This window comes from Thamnophis elegans, chromosome 1, assembly GCF_009769535.1.
Source record: "Thamnophis elegans isolate rThaEle1 chromosome 1, rThaEle1.pri, whole genome shotgun sequence".
Classification (NCBI taxonomy): domain Eukaryota; kingdom Metazoa; phylum Chordata; class Lepidosauria; order Squamata; family Colubridae; genus Thamnophis; species Thamnophis elegans.
The window spans coordinates 147,403,893-147,425,203 of NC_045541.1; the positions used below are offsets into that span (position 1 = coordinate 147,403,893).

The 21,311-nt window shown below is 36.3% G+C and overlaps 2 protein-coding genes across 7 annotated transcripts in view; one reads left to right on the top strand and one right to left on the bottom strand.

The window, feature by feature from the left end:
• The window catches only part of WDR20 (WD repeat domain 20), a 67,689-nt gene extending 57,764 nt beyond the window's left edge, over positions 1-9,925 (top strand). Inside the window, exons 5-6 of one of the 2 annotated variants that reach the window (XM_032234505.1) lie at positions 8,530-8,586; positions 9,646-9,925. In XM_032234505.1, the coding sequence (XP_032090396.1) occupies positions 8,530-8,586; positions 9,646-9,666 (78 nt within the window). In that variant the 3' untranslated portion in view covers positions 9,667-9,925. Of the gene's footprint in view, positions 1-8,529; positions 8,854-9,645 lie in introns of those variants that run through there. The other variant, XM_032234500.1, reaches the window with a different exon arrangement.
• On the bottom strand, positions 1,920-21,221 carry MOK (MOK protein kinase). 5 transcript variants are annotated; one of them, XM_032234523.1, is made up of 12 exons: positions 21,032-21,221; positions 12,535-12,649; positions 11,920-12,009; positions 9,940-10,010; positions 8,876-8,954; positions 8,510-8,558; positions 7,085-7,263; positions 6,081-6,182; positions 4,779-4,952; positions 4,405-4,516; positions 2,442-2,645; positions 1,920-2,357 (listed from the first exon to the last, which is right to left on the bottom strand). In XM_032234523.1, exons 1-12 carry the CDS (start codon positions 21,036-21,038, stop codon positions 2,277-2,279), a joined length of 1,263 nt encoding a protein of 420 aa, XP_032090414.1. In that variant the 5' UTR covers positions 21,039-21,221; the 3' UTR covers positions 1,920-2,276. The 5 variants fall into 5 exon arrangements, with proteins under 5 accessions (XP_032090414.1, XP_032090421.1, XP_032090427.1 ...); XM_032234530.1 differs by having other exon boundaries at positions 20,985-21,221; XM_032234536.1 differs by lacking the exon at positions 21,032-21,221 and adding an exon at positions 16,772-18,948.
• Between the last annotated feature and the right edge of the window lie 90 nt (positions 21,222-21,311).

Below are 21,311 nucleotides of genomic sequence, written 5' to 3' on the forward strand. Positions count from 1 at the left end.
TTGCTTAGCACAGTACCATGACTTGTTCCAAACCAGACCATGCAAACACTGGGCGAGTGTGTGCGTGAAGCTCCACTTGTGTGAATGGTGGGTGTTCACATATGTGCAGGCACACAAAAAACTCCCATTTGTGCAAGTGGCAGGCACATGCACATACCTGCCGTTGGGCCAGAATCACCCCCTCCCCCCATCAATCCGCCATGCTGGAAAGATTGGGAACTACTGCTTTAATATTTATATGTTGAGATCCAGATTGCATTTGAGAATTTTACTCAGAATTTCCTGCTGGAGAGTTTTTTGAGGGGGGGAATGAATAATAGGGTTGGAAGGGACCTTGCTGATCTTGTCCAACTCTCTGCTCAAGCAGGAAACCCTATACTCGTGATGGCGAACCTATGGCACGTGTACAACAGCTGGCATGCGGAGCCATATTTGCTGGCACACCAGCCATGTGCTGGGTAGCTGATTTTCAGCCTTCAAGAGGGCCAGGGGAGGCCATTTTGCCTTCCCTAAGCTTCAGGAAAGCCTCCATTAGGCTGGGGAGAGTGAAAAACAGGCCTAATGGGCCGACCAGAAGTTTATTCCCGAACTTTCAATTGGCTCATTGGGGCTGTTTTTTTGCCCTCCCTAGGCTTCAGGAAAGCCTTCAGAGACTGGGGAGGGCGAAAAACAATTGCGCACAACAATTGTGGCATGCCATAAGAAAAAGGTTCGCCATCACTGCCCTATACCATTTCAGACAAATGGTTGTCCATTTCTCTTCTTAAAAACATCCAGTGTTGGAACTCTACAACTTCTGAAGGCAAGTGGTTCCACTGATTAGTTGTTCTGTCAGAAAATTTCTCCTTAGTTCTAGGTTGCTTCTCTCCTTTAGTTCCATCTATTGCTTGAGGTCCTGCCTTCAGGTCCTTTTTAGAAACACCTTAAATATTGGAACACTGCTATTATGTCACCCCAGTCCTTCTTTTCATTAAATTAGACATACTCAATTCCTGCAACCGTTCTTCATATGTTTTAGCCTCCAGTCTCCTAAGCATCTTTATTGCTCTTCTCTTCAGAGTTTCAACATCTTATATCATGGCAACTAAAACTAAATACAATATTCATCCAGTTACAAAAATGCAGATGCAAAAAATAATGCTGTTCAAATTCTAAATTTCAAATCTTATCCTGAATACTTGAATGATTCTGTGAAATAATATGAAAATTCTTCAAAATAAATCTCAATCTTTCCATAGTTTGGTTTGTACAGAAATATAAATAATGGCAAGATTACATTCAACCAATTTATGATGATTACTGAATCCTCAAGCAAATGATTGCCTTCATATAGGAAGAAAAATACAGCAGTTTTAGGACTTGCTTTATGGATTATATTGCATTTGTGTTCTTTTTGTGACTTTTAAGCAAACTTTTTCCCTCCTCAAAGATATCGTCCAGTCTTAGCTATCTTTTTGCCACTTTATTGAAGCATTGCTATTTGGCTGTTATTTAAGGTGCAACTGTTATACAGTATCAATATTTTTTACTCTAGTCCAGTACATCAATTTTTCTTGTTACAGAGTAATGATATTTGATAGTTTGTTTGGGAGAGGACATGGTACTTGATCTCATAATAATCCTATAAAAATCTTCTTAGTCCTTTAATATATTTATTTTACTGATACCGCTATAAAAGCTAACTTAAATGCCCTTTAGAGTGGATTATTTCCTCCAGCACAAGAATTTCAAACATCATGGCCTTTTCAAAACAAATGTGTAACGTTCTACATTGAACTATGCCAGTGTGACAATATACATCTACTTATAGTTTTTCATACAAGATACTATTGTATTGAATGAATGAATGAAATATATATATATATATATATATATATATATATATATATATATATATATATATATATATAATGTTTTATTTGTGCTGATATACATACATACATACATACACACACATACACACACACATACATATACACACGCACACACAAACAATGTAGCATTTAATGTAAAAGTTGGAGCAATTCACTTCTGCCAGTGCAACACCATTAAATATATGATCACCATAGAAGAAAAGAAAAAAATAGGAACTCCTTTAAAAAAATCAAGGTGCATTCTGAGTTTTAAAAATGGTGGTTTCATTGTTGACTTGTAAAAAAACGGGTAAGTCCCAAAGAATGATTGTTGTAGCTTCTTGTTGCAGCATTTGAGGTGATAAGGCACTTTTGCCATTTCTGTACTAAAAAACTCAGACAGCTCATGAGTGTTTTGATCCTTCAAAATCTTCCACCTCGTCTTTCCAGAGCAGGCAGGTGGTACTGTTTCATAGGAGATTTAAATTCCTTCTGTTTTTCCGACTGTTAATGAGACAATAGAAGTTAAAATGGGCTATAATCTACTTTACAAAATAGCATGTAATCTAATAAGCAAGGCAGAATTACCTTGCGATGTGTCCCAAAATATGTTATAGGCTGCAAAACCTGGACTTGTCTGTTGGATGCTGGGAGGGTAAAAACTGACTGAAATGAAGGATTAGGGTAAGAAGTCAAGTTGGTTACAGCAGGAACTGTCAGTTTTGGCAACTCAACTGCATTGAGAAGTCCATGATGTCCCAGTGGATTCTCCTGGGCTTGCCTAAAAAAATTCTTTTAAAATAAAAATACAAGTTCAGTTTTTAAAAATAATGTTGTTATGTAGGCTAAAAGTGTTTGATCACCTGACATATGTTTTAGGATGGTTTAGATATTACCACCTCTGCAGTTACTCCCAAATGTATGTAAAGTTTTACTCAAATGTTTCTTAAGGAAGATTGCAGCTTGCCTTTGCAATGATCTCATCATATGGAAGCATGGTGCCAGTGGAAGCCTTTATATAGTTTAATAAAGGGGAAGAGGATTAAATGGTAGCAATTACATTCTATATATTTTTAAAAGAGTAGCCAAAAGTTACATTCCAGTATTTTCATACTTTCAAAGGTTTATATGTTGAAAGTTGATATTTGTTTGGCTTACATTCTTTGATGGTTTATTTGTAAAATTGAGCCTTAGAAGATGTCTTCTTGGAATCTATCCTTAGAAGACATCTAAGCTTTAGAGTGACACAATTTCTTTCCTTTCTTATTCTTCTATTGGCATAAAAATTTATCCTTTAGTGTATAGTATAGTCTTTATTGTCATTATACAAAATAAATACAATGAAATTGGTTGTGTAAACAAGGCAAGGAACATCCACCAGATTTTACAAAGAATTAGATAAATCCTAGAAACTTTGTACTGCTAGCTTAAATCTGGTGTTTCTAGAATTCTGCAACAAAATACAGGAATGTACTATAATTAATTTTTGTTCTCCAATTATGATTCTGGTTTTTTTTTTGGGGGGGGGGAATGAGGGTAGAGAATGAGTTAAAATAAACTTGGGGAAATATTGGACAGATTTGTTGATACCCTTAATATTCCCAGAATAACTGGGACATTGGCAGAATCAAACACGCCAGAATTTATTATATATTGATTGCATAAACCTAGATGTAAATTGGATAATTTCCAGAAAAAGCATATGACTAGTTAATTCCAGCACTATTTTGAATGTCCTCGAAGAATTACTAAAAATATCAGGAAATCAATCTATCTATCTATCTATCTATCTATCTATCTATCTATCTATCTATCTATCTATCTATCATCTATCTATCTATCTATCTATCTATCTATCTATCTATCTATCTATATATTTCTGTCCACATATATATATATATGTGTGTGTGTGTGTGTGTGTGTGTTGTATTTGTGCTGATAAATAAATAAAGGGAGACTAGTATAGATCTATTTCAAGATATTTGGGCATACCAGGGGTTGTGGCTTTATATATATATATATATATATATATATATATATATATATATATATATATATATATATATATATATATATATATATAATATTATATATTTATTATGTATTTGTTGTATTTGTGCTGATAAGGACAGAGAATATTTGGGCATATCAGGGGTTGTGACTTTAAATATATATATATTTGTTGTATTTGTGCTGATAAGGACAGAGAATGGAAGTAGTGATCTTCTTCCCATATTTGGGCATACCGGGGGTTGTAACTCTCTCTCTATATATATATACTTTTCCATGTATTCCATGTATTGTATGCATAAGAGATAATGGTATAAATTTTAAAAAAGCCTTTTTAAAACCACAATTAGGTGATTAATAGTTAAAACAGCAAAAATTCATTAAAAATTCTAGAATAGATACCAGAATTCTGAAACATGTTTCACATGTGTAGGATGATTAATTAAAGCACAAAATTGACATAGAGCTGTTCTGTAATTGTTTGAACAAAAATGGCAGTAATTAAATAGGATTATTACTCAGTCTTTGATTTAAAGATTACCTGCCTTTGATCCTCCTTTGAAATACGCCGCAAGCCAAGAGAATCTTTTTCTAATGGATTTTCTACTAATCTCATTTTTCGGTGTATGGTTAAAGCTTGTTTCTCTGCCAACCTGTTTTGAGTAAGTCAGATAAAATTCCATATATGACCTTTGAAATATTTCCATCAATTAGACAATCAAACCACTCACTTCCCTCCTTTAGACATATTAAACAATGACTTGAAATGCAAATGCTAAATATTGAAACCTAAATATTAACTAAAATTATTAGCTTAGTTGATCAAGAATTGTCAAGCTTAGCTATTCTAAAACTTAGCTGGCTCAATACATTTTCAACTGAATATTGATTCAAAATCATTTCACATTCTCTTACCTTAATTCTCTGAAATAAGGGTGTTGCAGTGCTTCATGAGCACAGATTCTCTCATCAGGATCATACTGTATCATTGCATACATAAGTGTCAGGCTCTTATTGGACAAGTTAGGGATAAATGGAGAAATTCCTTTTCCTTTTCTTGTGGGGAAATCAAAACTCATCACTCTTGACCTGCATAAATCCAGTGAAAGAAAATGGATTCCTGTCAACAGAGTCAGCCTTATTCTTACTGAAAGAATACAAAAGAAATTAAAATAGAAGTTTCAGTTTCAAAACATTATTTGCCCCTGTAGTCAGTCATATAGGGCAAATTACATGTGTATGACTACGTTATGAAATGATTACAATTTAATGCTTCTCAAATTTAGAACACAAATATGATTGGGCCAACTGGTATTATGGTGCCATGACATCACAGTAGTTTTCTTTAAATCCATTTGATACTATCCTCACTTCAACATGGGAAGTCAAAAGTAATTTTAAAATTTGCTTCTATGCATGCAGGTGATAACTCTTGAACTGGGATAAAAGGAACATTTAATAATAAACATCCCTTAAAAAGTTATTCAGTAAAGCTAATTAAGTCTATAAAGCAGCAGCCCAACTAAGTGACAACACTTATAATCTTAGTTTATTTTGAAAAACTGAACAGAGTTGTTCAATACTTGGGTAAACCACCAATAAGAAATATCAGGTCTGCAGGCAGGACTGGAAAATCCCTTGCATCACATTACCAAGAAAATTATTTATGCTTGACTCAAAAAATTAACAGAATTCAAGCTCTAGTGTATTGAATGTTTACTGAACGCCACAGATATATAGAAGAAATTACAGTAATTTATAGCAAAGGGGGCTTCCTATAGCTTTCAAATTCTATGACACTTGCAAAAAGTGCTAGAAGCACTCGCCAAGGAACAGTAATATAAAACAATCTTAATACGAATGAAAAGAGGGCATGAAAATAACATGGTTGTGACTGTGGTTCTGAATTCTGAGAAGTAGACCAGAGGTGGGTTGTTCCCGGTTCAGCCCGGATTGGGTGAACCAGTAGTGGTGATGGCGGGAGGCTCTGGCCACCCAGCTGGTCACTTCTGCGCATGCGCAGAAGCGTCATGCGCACACGAATAAACCGGTAGTAAAAATAATGGAAACCCACCACTGAAGTAGACTCTGGCTATATGCTTTGTAAGATTTGACTATGGTCAGCTGTAAGGTAATAAACACACTCTTCTAATATAGTTTTAGGCAACCTTACTTAAACAAAATGCAGTCATGAATATCAAGGGAAACTATACTTACTGTTTGAACTTATGAAGAATCTTCTTAGGAGGGGTACCTATGATATCGTGGATTTTTGATATTTGGTCCAATTCATTTGATCCAGGAAAAAGCGGGTGGAAACTGGGAACAATAAAGAATTGCTAATGTGATGAATACCAATCTCTGACAAGCTTATGTTTTTATTATGAGAAAGCTGTTCATCCTCGGTACTAAATAATAACATTACAGCAGATAGTATTTTTAAAATCAAATACATTATCATTAATCCCATTTCCCACCTGTGTATTATATAACATCTTTCAAAATAAAAAGGAAAAAAGCATCAAAAGGGACAAGTGTTATTGAAAAATGTTGTCTGTACAATCCAGCCTGTAGCTACCTAAGAACATAAATATTTCATCAGCAAGAAATGAACTATTTGTTGCTAAAGCCTATAATCTCCCAAATTCAATATAATATGCACATGGTATGGCTTTGCCTCAAGGGTCCTACTTAGAGCTTTGTTTACTATTGTCTGTGGCTAGATAATATAGTTATTCTTGAAGCCTGGATATCACATTAGGACTCTCATCTAAACTTCAAATTATTTTTCCTATATTCATTAAGGTGCTCATATTCATTTTTCTAACCATTGACTAAATCCAGATATACAGAAGCAGGGCTGCTGTACTATACACATTTATGTTAAGATGAATCACAAACCCCTCAGTTAAAACGCCGGATAAGAACACAATAATTAGCAAACAGTGACAAATACCCAAATCTTTCTTATTGAGATAGATTTAAGTATATCTTCAAAGTGTTAAATGACTTTCCCTGTGCCATTATGCAATTCATCGACTAGCAATGCAGACATTTAAACTGGAATTTTCTCCATGTATGTTTCACTGTTGAACCAAAGTTATATTTGTATTTTTCCATAATACAGCCTATTACTATCTCATATCTGCACACGCCTACACTTCAGAAGAATTTCTTTATTCTTTTTAACTTAGCCACTTTCCTTCTGATAAATAATTTACCTTGCAATTTCATAAAACACACAGCCAGCACTCCAGATGTCCATTTTATAAGTGTAGTAACCATCTGTAAGAAGACATTCAGGTGCCCTATACCAGCGGGTAGAAATATATTCTGTATATGGCTGCTTAGAATGTATGCTCCTACAGGATCCAAAATCTCCAAGCTTGAGAAGATCTTGCTACAATAAGACAATTTGTGCATCTCAAATGATCAGGCATTAAAATGATATTTACAAATAGCTATAAAAAATAATTCAAGATGAAATTAAGGAATCTTTATCCATCTCAGCTGTTCTATTTTTGAACAGAAAAGACTTGATTTTTTTTTTTTGCGGTCTAAATTATCTGTAATTGGTTTTTTTAAATCCTTGGCCACAAAGCAGCCTTTGGAATAATTGTGAAAATAACATGTAGGTAGTCCCAGATGCTTTTCCAAAAGGCAACTGGACTTCCTTAATTTTTCTTTGAAAATGTTTCACTTCTCATGCAAGGAGTTTCTTCAGTTCTGCGTGAGAAGGGAAACGATTTTAAAGAAAAAAAAACCTCCAAGAAAGTCCAGTTGCCTTTTGGAAAAGCACCTTTGGAACAACCATAATCTGGATGACTGAGAATCTCCATAAACATACATATAGGTAGTTCTTTGTTAAAGATCATTTATTCAGCAACCATTTGAAGTTGCAATGACTCTGAATAAATGGTACTTATGACTGGTCCTCAAAATTCCAGGAACACATTACCTCCATGGCCATGTGATTAAATCAATGCACACCAGCCTGCATGCATTACTCTGACACAATAGCAATTTCTTCCCAACTCAAATCCAGTCACCACAGCAAACCTCCTCCCAATCCATAGTACTCACCTGCCCTCCAGCCTGCTTGCAAGCTGCCTGGAACTTGCAACTTTCAGTCTCCTTCCTCATTGACTTTGTCTGTGCAAGCTGGCAGGAAGTTGCAAGTCATGGTTACATGAAATCCTCACTTAATGATAGCCCAAGAGAATGCTGGGATGCTGTTGCTAAATGACCAGTCATTGTGTCATGTTTCATAACTGCAGCATTTAGCGATGGAAATTCTGGTCTCAATTACCATCAAATCTTTAAACATTAAGTCTTCAGAGAATTGCTAGCACAAGTTATTTAAGAAAAATCAAATTTGATTTTTTACAGCCTGTTTCAAAAATGACTGACTTGTCCAAAAACATATTTTTTCCATGAATAATAAAAAAACTCTGATGCTAAAAAGCAAGACAACATTAGATCTAAAGCAAGTAATTGACAGTTAATCATCAGAAAGTTGAAATGTATTTTTTCCTATATACATAGGATGCATATTCAAATACCAGTCCTAGAACAAACATTTTGAAACGTAAGAATTTTGGTACATTCATATTGCTCCTGTTTTAAAATGATCAAAGACAACCTACCTTTATTAATATGTTTTCAGGTTTCACATCTCTGTGAAATATTCCATTTCTGCATCAAGATAAAAATCAAAGGGAAGGTAAGTATTTTTATATTAAGGCTGTGGTGCAGAAAGTCACATATCCCTTGGGAGTACTCGAGCCCACTCCTTAGTTTTAATATAAGTTGTTGCACCCATCCCCCCAAAAAATATCCATAAAGTTCTGAAGATATTCCCGAGAAGAGGTGACAACTAGAAAAGAAAAGCTAGTCAAAGCCCATGGCATCTTTATATACATTAGATACATGAATGAAAGTCTACAGATTCCAGCCCATTTAAATATCCAAACTCTTATTTGCAAGCAAATAAGTGAAAAAAGCTTTCCTACCTGTGTATATGATCAAGCGATTTGCATAACTGGTACATATAATTTGTTAGTTTCTTTTCAGGCAATGGGTTTTTCCTTCCTGAAATTTGGAAATCAAGTTTAGTAGATTTTTTTTTTTAAATAAAGATCGCTTTAATATAAAAACAGCTTGCAATGATTTTGACTAATTAACTGATTTTTAAATCTAGTTATGAAATAGCTTATCTATACCTATAACCATGTCCTCTAACTTAGCCAGGATATTCAAAGCTGCTCTATTCAGAGCACCTAAAAAGACAGAACTGGCTACTGGACTCATATCTTAATCACTGTTAAGCTTAGATTCCTACAATGTGTCCTCTATAAGGCTACCTTTAAAAATAATTTGCAGTTCACAACTGATATGAAACACAGTAGGCTAGGATGCCTTTTAGACTATATGCTACTAGTTATATATCAGTTGCAATGGCTTTCTATTGTAATCTGAAAAATTTAGAACAGAACTCAAGCTTTTATATTTCGTGCAATGATTAATTTTGAATCATGAGTATTTGGAAGCAGAATAAACCCTCATTTTATATACAACTGCTATAACAGAGATAGCAATTTTGTATCACAATGAAGTAGTAGCTTTCCAGTTATTGATATACAATTGTCATCTTTGACAGACTGTTCATGCTGCCTTGGCTTTGGTTGATGATAGACGTGGGGCATAGATTTAACAATTCTTAATACAGCAAATATATGCAGTGATTAATGAACTATGTTCTCCTTCTTAAATTTTCTTGCAGACTGGCCCCTCTTTAGGATAACATTCTCTTTCAATATATATAATTATGGAGATACTTTCCCTATATTCCAAAGCCTCTCTCTGCCTTAACTTATTCTGAAGGAGATCAACTGCCACCAGAAAGAGATTCTATGTACATCCACCCTATTCTGAAGGTTTTTCCATAACTGCAAGTAAAACACATCTTTTTTCAACACGCAACAGAGTCTTACTTAATATTTGGTTAAACTAAACATGCATCTGTATCACTTGTGAAAAACATTGCTTGAGACATTTTATTGTACATGCTACATACCTTTGATCAATTCATAAATATTCATGTCCATAAGTTCACATATTAATGCAACAGCACCAGCTTTCTTGTCACTAAAAAGTGGATTTTAATGGAATTATATGAAAGAAGAATAAGTTGTATAAGCACTTAAAAAATGGGACAGATTTCTCAATTATTTTTTAAAAAGTGGTTCTACTATTATTAGTTTTCTGTATTTTTCATTAGTTTTTACATATGCACGAAAGAAGCACTGTATGTTAAATAGAGCACTAATGCCATTCTAGAGATGAGCAAGCTTTTTATCATGCATACTAACTCAAAATTGCTGAAGAAGAAAGGGAAAATCAAGTTCATTTCACCTCATCTCATCTTTCATGATTCTGAAAAATATTATATCGGAGAAGGCTTATAAGGATGACTATCTTTAAAAATCATCTTCCTCATTAAAATTGTTTACCAACTTCCCTAGCATTTGTTTTACAGAAAATCAGAAATCAAATGTTCTAGACAACAAGGGTTTCCCGGAGATTCATACTCATGCAGCTTTGCTACACTGCTCAATCAGTCAAAAAAAAGTCTAATAAATGGACTACTGAATGACAATTGTGGGGAGGAAAATCATCCCTCTTTATCAGCATGATAGTAATAATGGGGATAATTGCACTTGATTTACAAATTGCTCATCCTTATGTACATGATAATCAAAAGTAAATCCATGCTGTACCTGCATATATTTTATTTAATTAGAACCAACATTATTTAAAAAGCAAAACGTTAACATTTTTTTTGCCTGCCACAATCAGCTATAGTTAGATTTTAAGTAAGCAACAGAATAACTTATGAACAGACAGATATGCCTTATAACATCAGATCATAATCCATCTTGACCAATTCTGTTGTCACAGATGGGGATCTTTCTGAGCTCTGGAACTTGACAAATAACTGTAACTGGACAAGTCAAAATTAAACCTGATACAATTCTACTTGCTGTTAGTGAACTACAATTTTCTGCAATAGAAGAGGAAATTACCTTGCTCTATGAAAGACTTTCTCCCTGAGAACTGGATATAGACATCTGCAAGATTCTGTTGCTTTTATCAAAATGATGAAAGCAGTTCCACAAGATCTGCTCCTTTTGAATATGCATGCAACAATGTGACATATATACAAAAGGGCCAAGGGTTTGTCTCAGTGTTGCTTTTGTTCTCCTCCCCCCCACCTGCTGCCACAGAAGTCACTGAACCTTGGTATTATGTGCCTTCAAAAATTTATCTTTTTTAAAATAAAAATATCTATATTATATTTTCTCTCTTCAGAAATGGTTAAATAGAACAGTTGTCTGGCAAAATGTGTAGTGAGGATTTTTGAGGATTGTGAGATTTCTTTTTCATAATAACAAAATACATTAGCATGTTCAGAATATTCCTTATTATCAACTGATCATCTCCATTAGGCAGGTGACCAGATATAATTTTTCATAGGACATAATGAAACAGAATATGTGTCATCCTCAAGTAATCCCCCACTGCAAAAATCTCAAATCAGTACCTACGGGAATGAGATTGGATTCTACATATTGCCATTTAAACACTTCAATTCTTGAGCCCCTGCATTTTTCTTGTTTTTCTGCCTCGATACCATTAGTATTGTCAGAGGCCAATTATGAACATAGAATAAAACTAAGGTGATTTTTATAGATTGCCAGACCAGTCCTGAGATTGATGTATGTCACATGCTGTCAATAGAACAAAATGATGGCTCAATGACTACATAAATTCATATTAAGTTCCAAAGTTAAGTAGTCCACACAACCTACTCCCTACTTGCTGTCAACTTGAGAAAAGGTGCAAGAAATGACAAAATCTCATCATTTTCTAGTGAAAGGTTCCTCTTTCAAAATAATCAGAATGAGATTTGTTTGATAAATAGTAATTGAATACTTCTATAAAATATCAATATGAACGGTACAGAATGGGAATCAAAAAAGCATGCATGACTTACAAAATCACTTCATGCAATGTAAGGATATTTGGATGTGGATTCAATCGCCTTAATGCTTGAATTTCTCTCAGGTTATTCACATGGTCAATGCTAGTAGAAAAGATTAGATGAAAAATAAACAACTATCATTTACACGTCGTTGCATATATTTTCCTGAATCCCACAAAGCATAGGGTATAATAGTCTCTTGCAGCATGTTGCCAGATGCCTGGGTGCGGTGTGACATTTCATGGCTCTCTTCTGTATGAGTACTGTATGAGATACTACTTGCAAAATGCCATGTTTTCTTACATAGTGGCATATAAAATGGTATAGTACACACTTCCCTGTCATTGAAACATTATGAGCTCTTGAGAAGGAAATTTCAAATGCTGTATTTGCTCTGCACTGTAGGGTATGCTAGCATCAAGAATTACTAGTTTGAACACACATTACTTAAGGCCAATAAGACATGTCAGGAAAAACAATCTTGATGTCCAAAGGCAGCTAGATTTTACATACACATTTACAAACAATATTTGTTTTAAAATCAACTTTTGACAATGGAGATTTAAACAAAATATTTATATACTGAAGCTAAACAAGAAATTAAAATGGAAAAGAATCAGAATTTACCTTTCAAAATGCTGTTTCATTTGTTTACAAGCATAGCAACGTCCATTGTTTAGGCTCTGTACCTTCAGAACATCAGAAAATGTTCCCTCTCCAATTTTACCAATTGTTTTGTATTCTAAAAAAATTACATTGGGACAATAAACTAGAAGGTAAATTTATATATTTAAATTCTGCTTCATCAAACATGTTCATAATTGTAGTTTACTTATTCTAACAGCAAACTTGTTTCCTCACCAGATATACTGTATGTCTTCCCATATTGTCACTGTAGTTGTTTAAATTAAGGTTCACATCTCTGCACTGGAAAAGGATTATACTAGTGCAATTTATTGAGAATTATATGAGAAATTCTATTTGTGTTTGCTAAAATAACATTTAAGCGTTTTTTCATCAACTACATCTCACATACTTATGGTCTTGCGCAGAGGTGGGTTGCTCCTGGTTCAACCCGGATCGGGTGAACCAGTAATAGTGGCGACGGTAGGTTCTGCCCACCCGCCTGTACGCTTCTGCGCATGCGCAAAAGTGTCATATGAGCGAACTGTGTATATATATATTACTGTTATTGTGCTTAATATCAATACCATCATTAAAATGGAATGTTTTTATACTTACATACAATTTACCATTTCTTAGGGCATTATTAATTATCATGTCATAATGTTCCAAGCATGTAAATTCGAAGAGCTTAATTCTAATGTTATTCTATATGAACAAGAATAACTTATGAATCAAACTAATCTATGTGATATAGGCCCACAAATAATATTTGTCCAGATACATTGATCCCTTACTTGTTCGCTTTTTTTTTTACTTTTCTGCTGAGTTATACATCTGGAAACTCACCCAATTCTGACTATTTTTTGTATATACCTTTCTGCTCTAAAATTTGTCTTCTCCCATACATATCACTTCTACAGCACTTCCTAGAATTCTCCATTGCCTAACTTCTGTGAGAATTAACTTCTTCAGACTGCATCTAGCTGTAAAGAGAAGCATTTCCAATATAATTGTACTAGTAACTCATCATATTAAATAAGACTTTCCCATAACCATTGTCATGTTTCATGTTTAAAAAAAGGTATCATATTCTACAGTGAAGGAAACTTCATTTATGATTTGTTTATAGTATCATATAATCAAAGGGTTGGAAACAACCTTGGAAGTTTTTTAGTCCAACCTACAACTTACTTTATGTAAAACATCCAGTGTTTATGATTTGAATTCCTCATTTTTATTCAACCACAATCTTTGTCTATGATAAAGTCAGCTATTGTGTAATAGAAAGGAATTTGTTTTGTTGATACATTTTTTTTCCTATATGAAGAGTTAAAATGAAAAGGAAACAAAAGACTGTGTTCATAGTATACACAGTTAAGTACTCATATGTACGGTCATGTGAAAAAGAAAGTACACCCTCTTTGAGTTGTATGGTTTTATGTATCAGGGCATAGTAAAAATCATCTGGTCCTTAGCAGTTCTTAAAAGTAGGTAAATACAACCTCAGATGAACAGCACATGACATATTACATTATGTTATTTATTTTACAGCAAAAATAGAGAAGCTATGTGTGAAAAACTAATTACAGGTAGTCCTCAACTTACAACAGTTCACTTAGGGACTTAATAGTTACAACAGCACTAAAAAAGTGACTTATGATCATTTTTTTCATGTGATTTACATTTGGATGCTTGACAACTGATCCACATTTTTGATGGTTACAGTATCCTGAGGGCATGTGATCACCTTGTGTGACCTGACAATCAAAGTCAATGGGGAAACCACATTCACTTAACAACAGTGTTACTAATTTAACAACTGCAGTGATTCACTTAACAAGTGTGGCAAGAAAAGTCATAAAATGTGACAAACTCAACAAATGTTTCACTTAGCAACGTAAATTTTAGGCTCAGTTGTGATCATAACTTGAGGACTATCTGTACACCCTTACTGCTTCCACAGGTATGAAGAGGCTAAGTAGCAGCCAGGTACTGTTAATCAAGTGCTTCTGATCAATTGATCATCAGCAAGTGTGACTACCTCTATAAAAAACAAGGTTTTAAGACAGGGGTGTCAAACTTACATTGTCACAGTGGCGTCATGTGACGTATCGGTACTTTTTTCCACTTCACTAAACTGGGTGTGGGCATGGCCAGTGCATTACATATCCAGCCCACAGGCTGGGAGTTTGACAGCCCTATTTTAGGAGTTTTACTAGTCTCCAGCATTGAGGTGTGTGTTAACATAATGCCAAAGAGGAAAGACATCAGCAATTATTTTAGGGAAGCAATTGTTGCTGCCCATCTATTTGGAGAACCCCAGAAGTCAATTTCCAAACAATTTAAAGTGCATCATTCTACAGTGAGGAAGATTATTCGCAAGTAGAAAAGATTCAAGACAGTTGCCAATCTTCCTAGGAGTGAATGCCTCAGTAAATTCACCCCAAGGTTAAACTCTGCAATATTCAGAGAAACTGCAAAAAAGCCAAGAGTTACATTTCAGACTATAGCCATGATGGTGAACCTATGGTGTGCGTGCTGGAAGTGCACGCGAAGCCATCTCTCCAGGCACATAACCCTCGCCCACTGCTCTTCTGAGTGCTGGCATGCCGGCCAGCTGGTCTTCATGTGCACTGGAGCACCGGAAACTGGAAGAACAGCCACCTGGTGTGCATACACATGCCAAGATGATCTTCCGGTTTCTGGTGCATGCCAGCCACCTTGTCTTTGTTTCTGGTGCAATGTGCACACGAAGACCAGCTGGCCAATGCACATGTGTGCTCCAGAAATTGGAAGATAATTTCCCCAACGTGTGCATGCGTGCCGGGTGGCTGCTCTTCCAGTTTCCAGTGCTCCTGCATGTGTTTCCGCCAGGAAGATGATCTTAAGGTTTTTGGTGTGCACGTCAGCTAGTCTTCGCAAATGCATGCCGCCCGAAACCAGAAGACATGATGGCCAGCACACACATGCACACCAGGCAACTGCTCTTCCAGTTTCCGGTATGTGCACTCGCACTTGGTGCCAAAAAGGTTTGTCAACGCTGCTCTATAGGTCTTAGTTAGCATGTTAAATGTTAATGTTCATGACAGTACAATTAGAAAAGACTGAACAAGTATGGTTTGTTTGGAAGCGTTGCCAGGAGAAAGCCTCTTCTCTCTAAAAAGAACAAGGTAGCATGGCTTAGGTTTCCAAAGTTGCATCTGAACAAATCATAAGATTTCTGGTACATTGTCCTTTAGACAGACGAGACCAAAGTGGAGATATCCGGTCATAATGCACCTCAACTCAACCAAAATGCTATGGCAGGATTTCAAGAGAGCTGGGCATAACAAGTGCCCATAAACAGCAGTGAATTGAAGCAAAGTTGTAAATAAGAGTGGGCCAAAATTTCTCCACAATGATGTGAGACTGATACAGTCATAAGAAAACCATTACTTCAGTTATTGCTGCTAAAGATGGTTCTACAAGCTATTGAAAGGTATATTTAGTTTTCCACACATGGATTCTTAATTTTGGCTTTCTCTTTGTAAAATAAGTGACATAATGTAATATGTAATGTGGTGTTCTTCATACGAGGTTGTATTTTACTTACTTTTAAAAACTGCTAAGGACCAGATGATTTTTACTATGTCCTGCTATGTAAAACTATAGAATGCAAATACACACACCGGGGAGGGGGGGGGGGAGAGAGAAAGAGACCTAAAGCCAGATAAAGGGATCTAATTAAACAAATGACTCAAAACATTATGCTTGTTCATTTATTTATTGAAATAAATGATCCAAAATTACATATTTGTGTGTGGCAAAAATATGTGAAACTATGCTTTCAGTAACTGGTGTGCCTGCTTTGGACAGAAACAATAATTTTTGATGAATTTTGAACAACAGCTTGGGGGGATTTTAGGCCATTCCTCCTTATACAACATCTTCAACTCAGGGAGGTTGGTGGGTTTCCTTGCATGAGATGTCTGCTTCAGGTCCTTCCACTGTATTTTTAGGATTGTCCACTGTAGGATTAAAGTCAGACTTTTCTTGCCCATTCAAAACTTTTGCTTCAACCATTTTTTGTCATATATTTGGAGTTGTTGTCTTGCTATATGACCTACAGTGGATCTAGGAAGTCTACATACCCGTGTTAAAACCTTCAGGCCTCTGCTAAAATGCTGAAGATTTCACCTTTTAATATAATGACCCAAAGCATACCTCCAAATCAACAAAAGAAAAATCAAAGAAATACCAGAAGAAGATCAAAGTTTTGGAATGGCCCAACCAGAGTCCGGATCTCAATCCAAGTGAAAATCCATAGGGTGACCTGAAGAGGGTTGTGCACAGGACATGCCCTCACAGTCTGACAGATCTGGAGCACTTTTGCAAGGAAGAGTAGGCAAAGATCTCCAGGCAAGATGTGGCATGCTGATAGGCTCCTACCTCAAAAGACGGAATGCTGTCATAAAAATCAAAAGGTGCTTTAACAAAGTATTAGTTTAAGGGTTTTATTGTGATTCTCCCCAAAAAAGATTTAGTTTGTTTTTCAACTGAATTGTACAGCTTACACATTATATGATACTAAAGGTGGAAAGAATTCTGAAGTGATTTCTCTTGGTCTGATGTTTTTTACATTTTAGAAACCTGGCATTTTAACAGGGTTATAAAGACTTTCTATATCTGTACTTTTTCTTGAGCTTCAGTTTACAGATACTCTGACCTTTTCCTGTAGAATTTGCTGGTGTAATTCAAAATTCATAGTTCCATGATGACAAGCTGCCATGGTCGAGAGACAGCAAAGCAAGCTCAAAATATATTGCCCCCACCATCTCTAACAGATGGGATGGTCATGCTGAAATGTAGTATATTCTTTTCAGCAAATATGCTTTTCATTCAAACCTAAAAGCTCTCATCCATCCAGAGAACATTCTTCCAAAAGCCATGTGGTCTTTCGCAAACTGAACCTTGGCAACAATATTGTTTTGGGTTTGTAGCGGTTTTCTTTTTGCAATCCTGCCATATTCAGTATTGTTGTTAATGTTCTCTTAATGGTGGTCTCATAAATGCTGGCATTCACCAATACAAGAGAAGCCTTAGATTTTTTCCTGGGGCTGAGACCTCATGGAGGATTATACACCTTGCTCTTGCTTGTCAATCATTTCTGGGGAGGGTAATAATGGTGTTGAATTTCCCATTTCTAAACAATACATTTAACAATAATTGGTAAAGTCCAAACTCTTTGAAAACCTTTTCTAATTACCCCTTCAAATCAACTGATAATTTTAGCAGTTTATATACTTTTACCATGTGCAAATATATAGCTTTGGATCAATTTTTCCTCAATGTTTTTGATTCATTTGTTTAACTGGATTTTCCATCTAGTTTTAGGATTTGTGGGAACAGATCATATTTTAGATATATTTATGCAGATATGTTGAAAATTTGAAAGGATTCACAAACTTTCCAGTATTACTGTCTATCAAAGAAGTGGATGGAGCCATATTTTCTACATTTTCCAGGCTTTGGGTGGTTACTAGATGTTTTTACTTGTGTACACAGACAAACATATAAATGAAGGCTTACTCCAATTTTGTTTGTTTCCTATCTCAACATAACTCGGAAATTAAAGATGCAGATTTTCAGTGATTGAGGGCAGAAACAAGCCTAAACATTTCAAAGAGGTGCCTATGGACCCATGATCTTAACATTAGATTAGAATAACTTTATTGTCACTTTGAATATACACTAAACGGCATATGTTAAAATGAAATTTCATAGCTTGCCTATATACCTCTATTATTCCAGGCACTGAATCTAGTTTATTTACCATTCTTACAAGCGATATTCAGCACTATCACATCACCTCTACTATCTCTCCTATGGTAATATAAACCTTCTGCTTTTTCCTATTTCAGCAAAATGATTTATCATTGGAACTGGGAACTTAAGTTTTATAAGAGACTGAGGGAATTGGATATGTTTAGTTTTGAGAAAAGACAATGGGGAATATGAAAGTAATTTCTGACTATCAGGAGCTTATTACAAAAGAAGCTCAAGTACCAATTATTAAAACAAGGTTGATTTTTATTGAATGTATCATATTGCAGGCTGGGCAACTATCTGTCAGGGAATGCACTACACAAGAAGAAGACTTGGCCTAAGCAGATTATTGCAGTGGTGCCTATGATTTATTTGTGTATACTTTTATCCTTTATTTTATTCAATTAATACAAATATAAATTATTTTATTTATAGATTATATAAATTATAACTATAAAAAGATTACTCTATCCCTTATTTCTACATCACTGCCTTAACATTTGCTTAGTTAGTTTACTTTACTTTGGCATTGCACAACATCGTACAACAAATTTAAATGCCATCTTCAGTGTATATTATACATAAAAAATAAAACAAAAACACACATCCTTAACATTCTATACATTGAATTGAAAACCCCCTGATATTGCATTAATATTGCACTAAACAGTAGAATTCAATATAGTTACTGCTCAGGGATGTTTTTCAGCCTATTTGTCCTTGTTTTTATTGTCCTGTACTGTCTGCCAGATGGTAATAGTTCAAAAAAGGGTGTCAGTAATGAGATGGATCTTTAAGAATGTTTTGAACTTTCTTAAGGTAGCAGGAGCTATAAAGCCCTTCCAAAGAGGGGAGAGGGCAACCAATGATCCTCTGGGCAATGACATTGATCCTCTGGAGTGCTGTCCTATCTGCCACTGTGCAATTGGCAAACCATACACAGGTAGAGTAAGTTAAAATATTCTCTATGGTGCAGCGGTAGGAGTTCACCAGCAGTTTTTCATTCAGTTGTTCCCTGAGAAGTCTCAGGTAGTATAATCCCTGCAGGGCCCTTTTGACCAGTGCTGCAATGTGAGCGCCCCAGGTCAGTTCCTCTTTTATGATAACACCCAGAAACTTAAAGCTAGCCACTTGCTCCACTTGGTCTCATTGATAACCAAGGGCTGGATGTCTGATCTTAACATCTATGCATGTGATCATTTTCACATTAATGTATGTATATGTATGAGAGACCCTTAATCACCTGTCCAACAGATTTAAAGCAGAGATTTTTCCTAGTCAGGCTATTTCAAATTCTATAATAGGATATTAAAAACTGTTGCAGAAATTTATACACAGTATACAGAAACATGTATTTTAACTGATAGGATTCCTCTAAAGTTGCTAGCTTCTACTTGTTTTTACAGATATGAACAAACTATTAGAGCAAGAAAGGGCAACATGTGGCCTCCAAAACCATTTTAATGTTTGTGGGGAAAACAGGAGATCATCTTGAGCTAATATACATACACAGATTGACAAGACAGATATTGGCAGGATAAAAACAATAAAAGCCCCTGACTGCAGTTACTGAAAACTGATGGTGCATTTTTGAAACAAGAAATGAAAACAATAACACATTCCTTAAAATAGATTTTTTGCATCTAATGAACAGAACCTCCCAAGACACCCTCCTGAAATTTCACATCAACCCAAAAGCTATATATTTCCTGTTTTAAGAATATCATTCTATCTGCTGTAGTTCTTACTGCCTCTAAACAGCCTCTAGCCCTCAAAGGATTTCCTTGTTCAGCTTTAAGGAACGGATTCTAACAACCGAGTGCTTCCTTTCCATTTCTGAGTTCAGTGAAAACTATGCCCAAAGAAGAAGCTTGCAAAAAGAAGACAAACTGAACGTCTTGGCTAGTAACACAGGAAGAGTGCTTAGGGTGGAATTCAGCCTGCACATTTACTGTGGCTTGAGAACCATTTCATCCAGTTCACCATGTTGTCCAAAATGTCTTGGAGCAGAGATGATAACAGTAATTATCCATTCAAGCTTGGTTTGGGAAAGGCCAAAGGACACTGTACACTCCTATTTGGTTTTGAGATAAGCTGTATTATGTAAAGAACTGAAAGAAAAATGCAAAACCCTAAAAACACATCGACACACTTCTTACTGTTGGGAGCCAGATAGAAGCCCCTATCAAGAGTGGCTGGAGCGGGTCAGCCACGGTTACGGAGCTCGTTTTTGCCCAGCTCAGGGGGTTCCATGCTACGATTCCAAGACCCGCCGGGGGCCGCTCTGCCATACTTGGCACCTCCCTGTGAAATCCCTCCCGCCGGGTGCAATAGCGGCAGGAGTAGGGCAGGCGAATTCGTAACGCTTCTGTCCAACCAGGGGCCCCAACCCCGTGGCCTCGACTGCAGGTCCTTGGCCCCAATGCCAACAGGACGCCCTGGTGGAATCTCCACCCAGTCAACGAACCCAACCAAATATGCCAAGTGCTAAAGGCTGCTTCTCTCTTTCCCTCTCCGAGTAGACGCCCCATTTATGAGAAAGGAAGGGATTGCGGCGTCTCCCCTCCCCCACGTTTCCTCAACAGAAATTCTATGCAGGCCCCCCCCTTCCCCAAGGCGTCGTCTCCCCGCGCGCCGTTTCCGACCTATTTCCACCACGTGCCGCGAACCACCACTGCGCCTCCTCCCTTACTGTTCATCCTCCGAGCCCGCCTCTCCCGCAGGTTCCCGCCAGGTCAAGGGTGGGGAGGGGGGGGCGAGGGCACGGGTCCTCTCTGAACCGCCAGACCCCCTCCCCACGACAGAACTTGTTAGCGCGCCATGTTGTATTCCCGTCACCCTGGCAACCCCAGAGCGTCAAGCACCTCAACCCGTGAAAACGACCTAGCCCCACCCTCGCAGCTGCGCGGCCTCTGACAGAGTGGCGCAAGCGCAGTTACTAACCTCCGCCCTCTCCTATTGACTGCGGCAGG

What these genes read in the sequence shown, in the direction of transcription:
- MOK (XM_032234523.1), bottom strand. An exon ending in TATTTATGAATTGATCAAAG is followed by an intron (nt 8,955 to 9,939) that starts GTATGTAGCATG and finishes TCCAAATTTCAG; the next exon opens with GAAGGAAAAACCCATTGCCT. An exon ending in TCGCTTGATCATATACACAG is followed by an intron (nt 8,559 to 8,875) that starts GTAGGAAAGCTT and finishes ATCTTGATGCAG; the next exon opens with AAATGGAATATTTCACAGAG.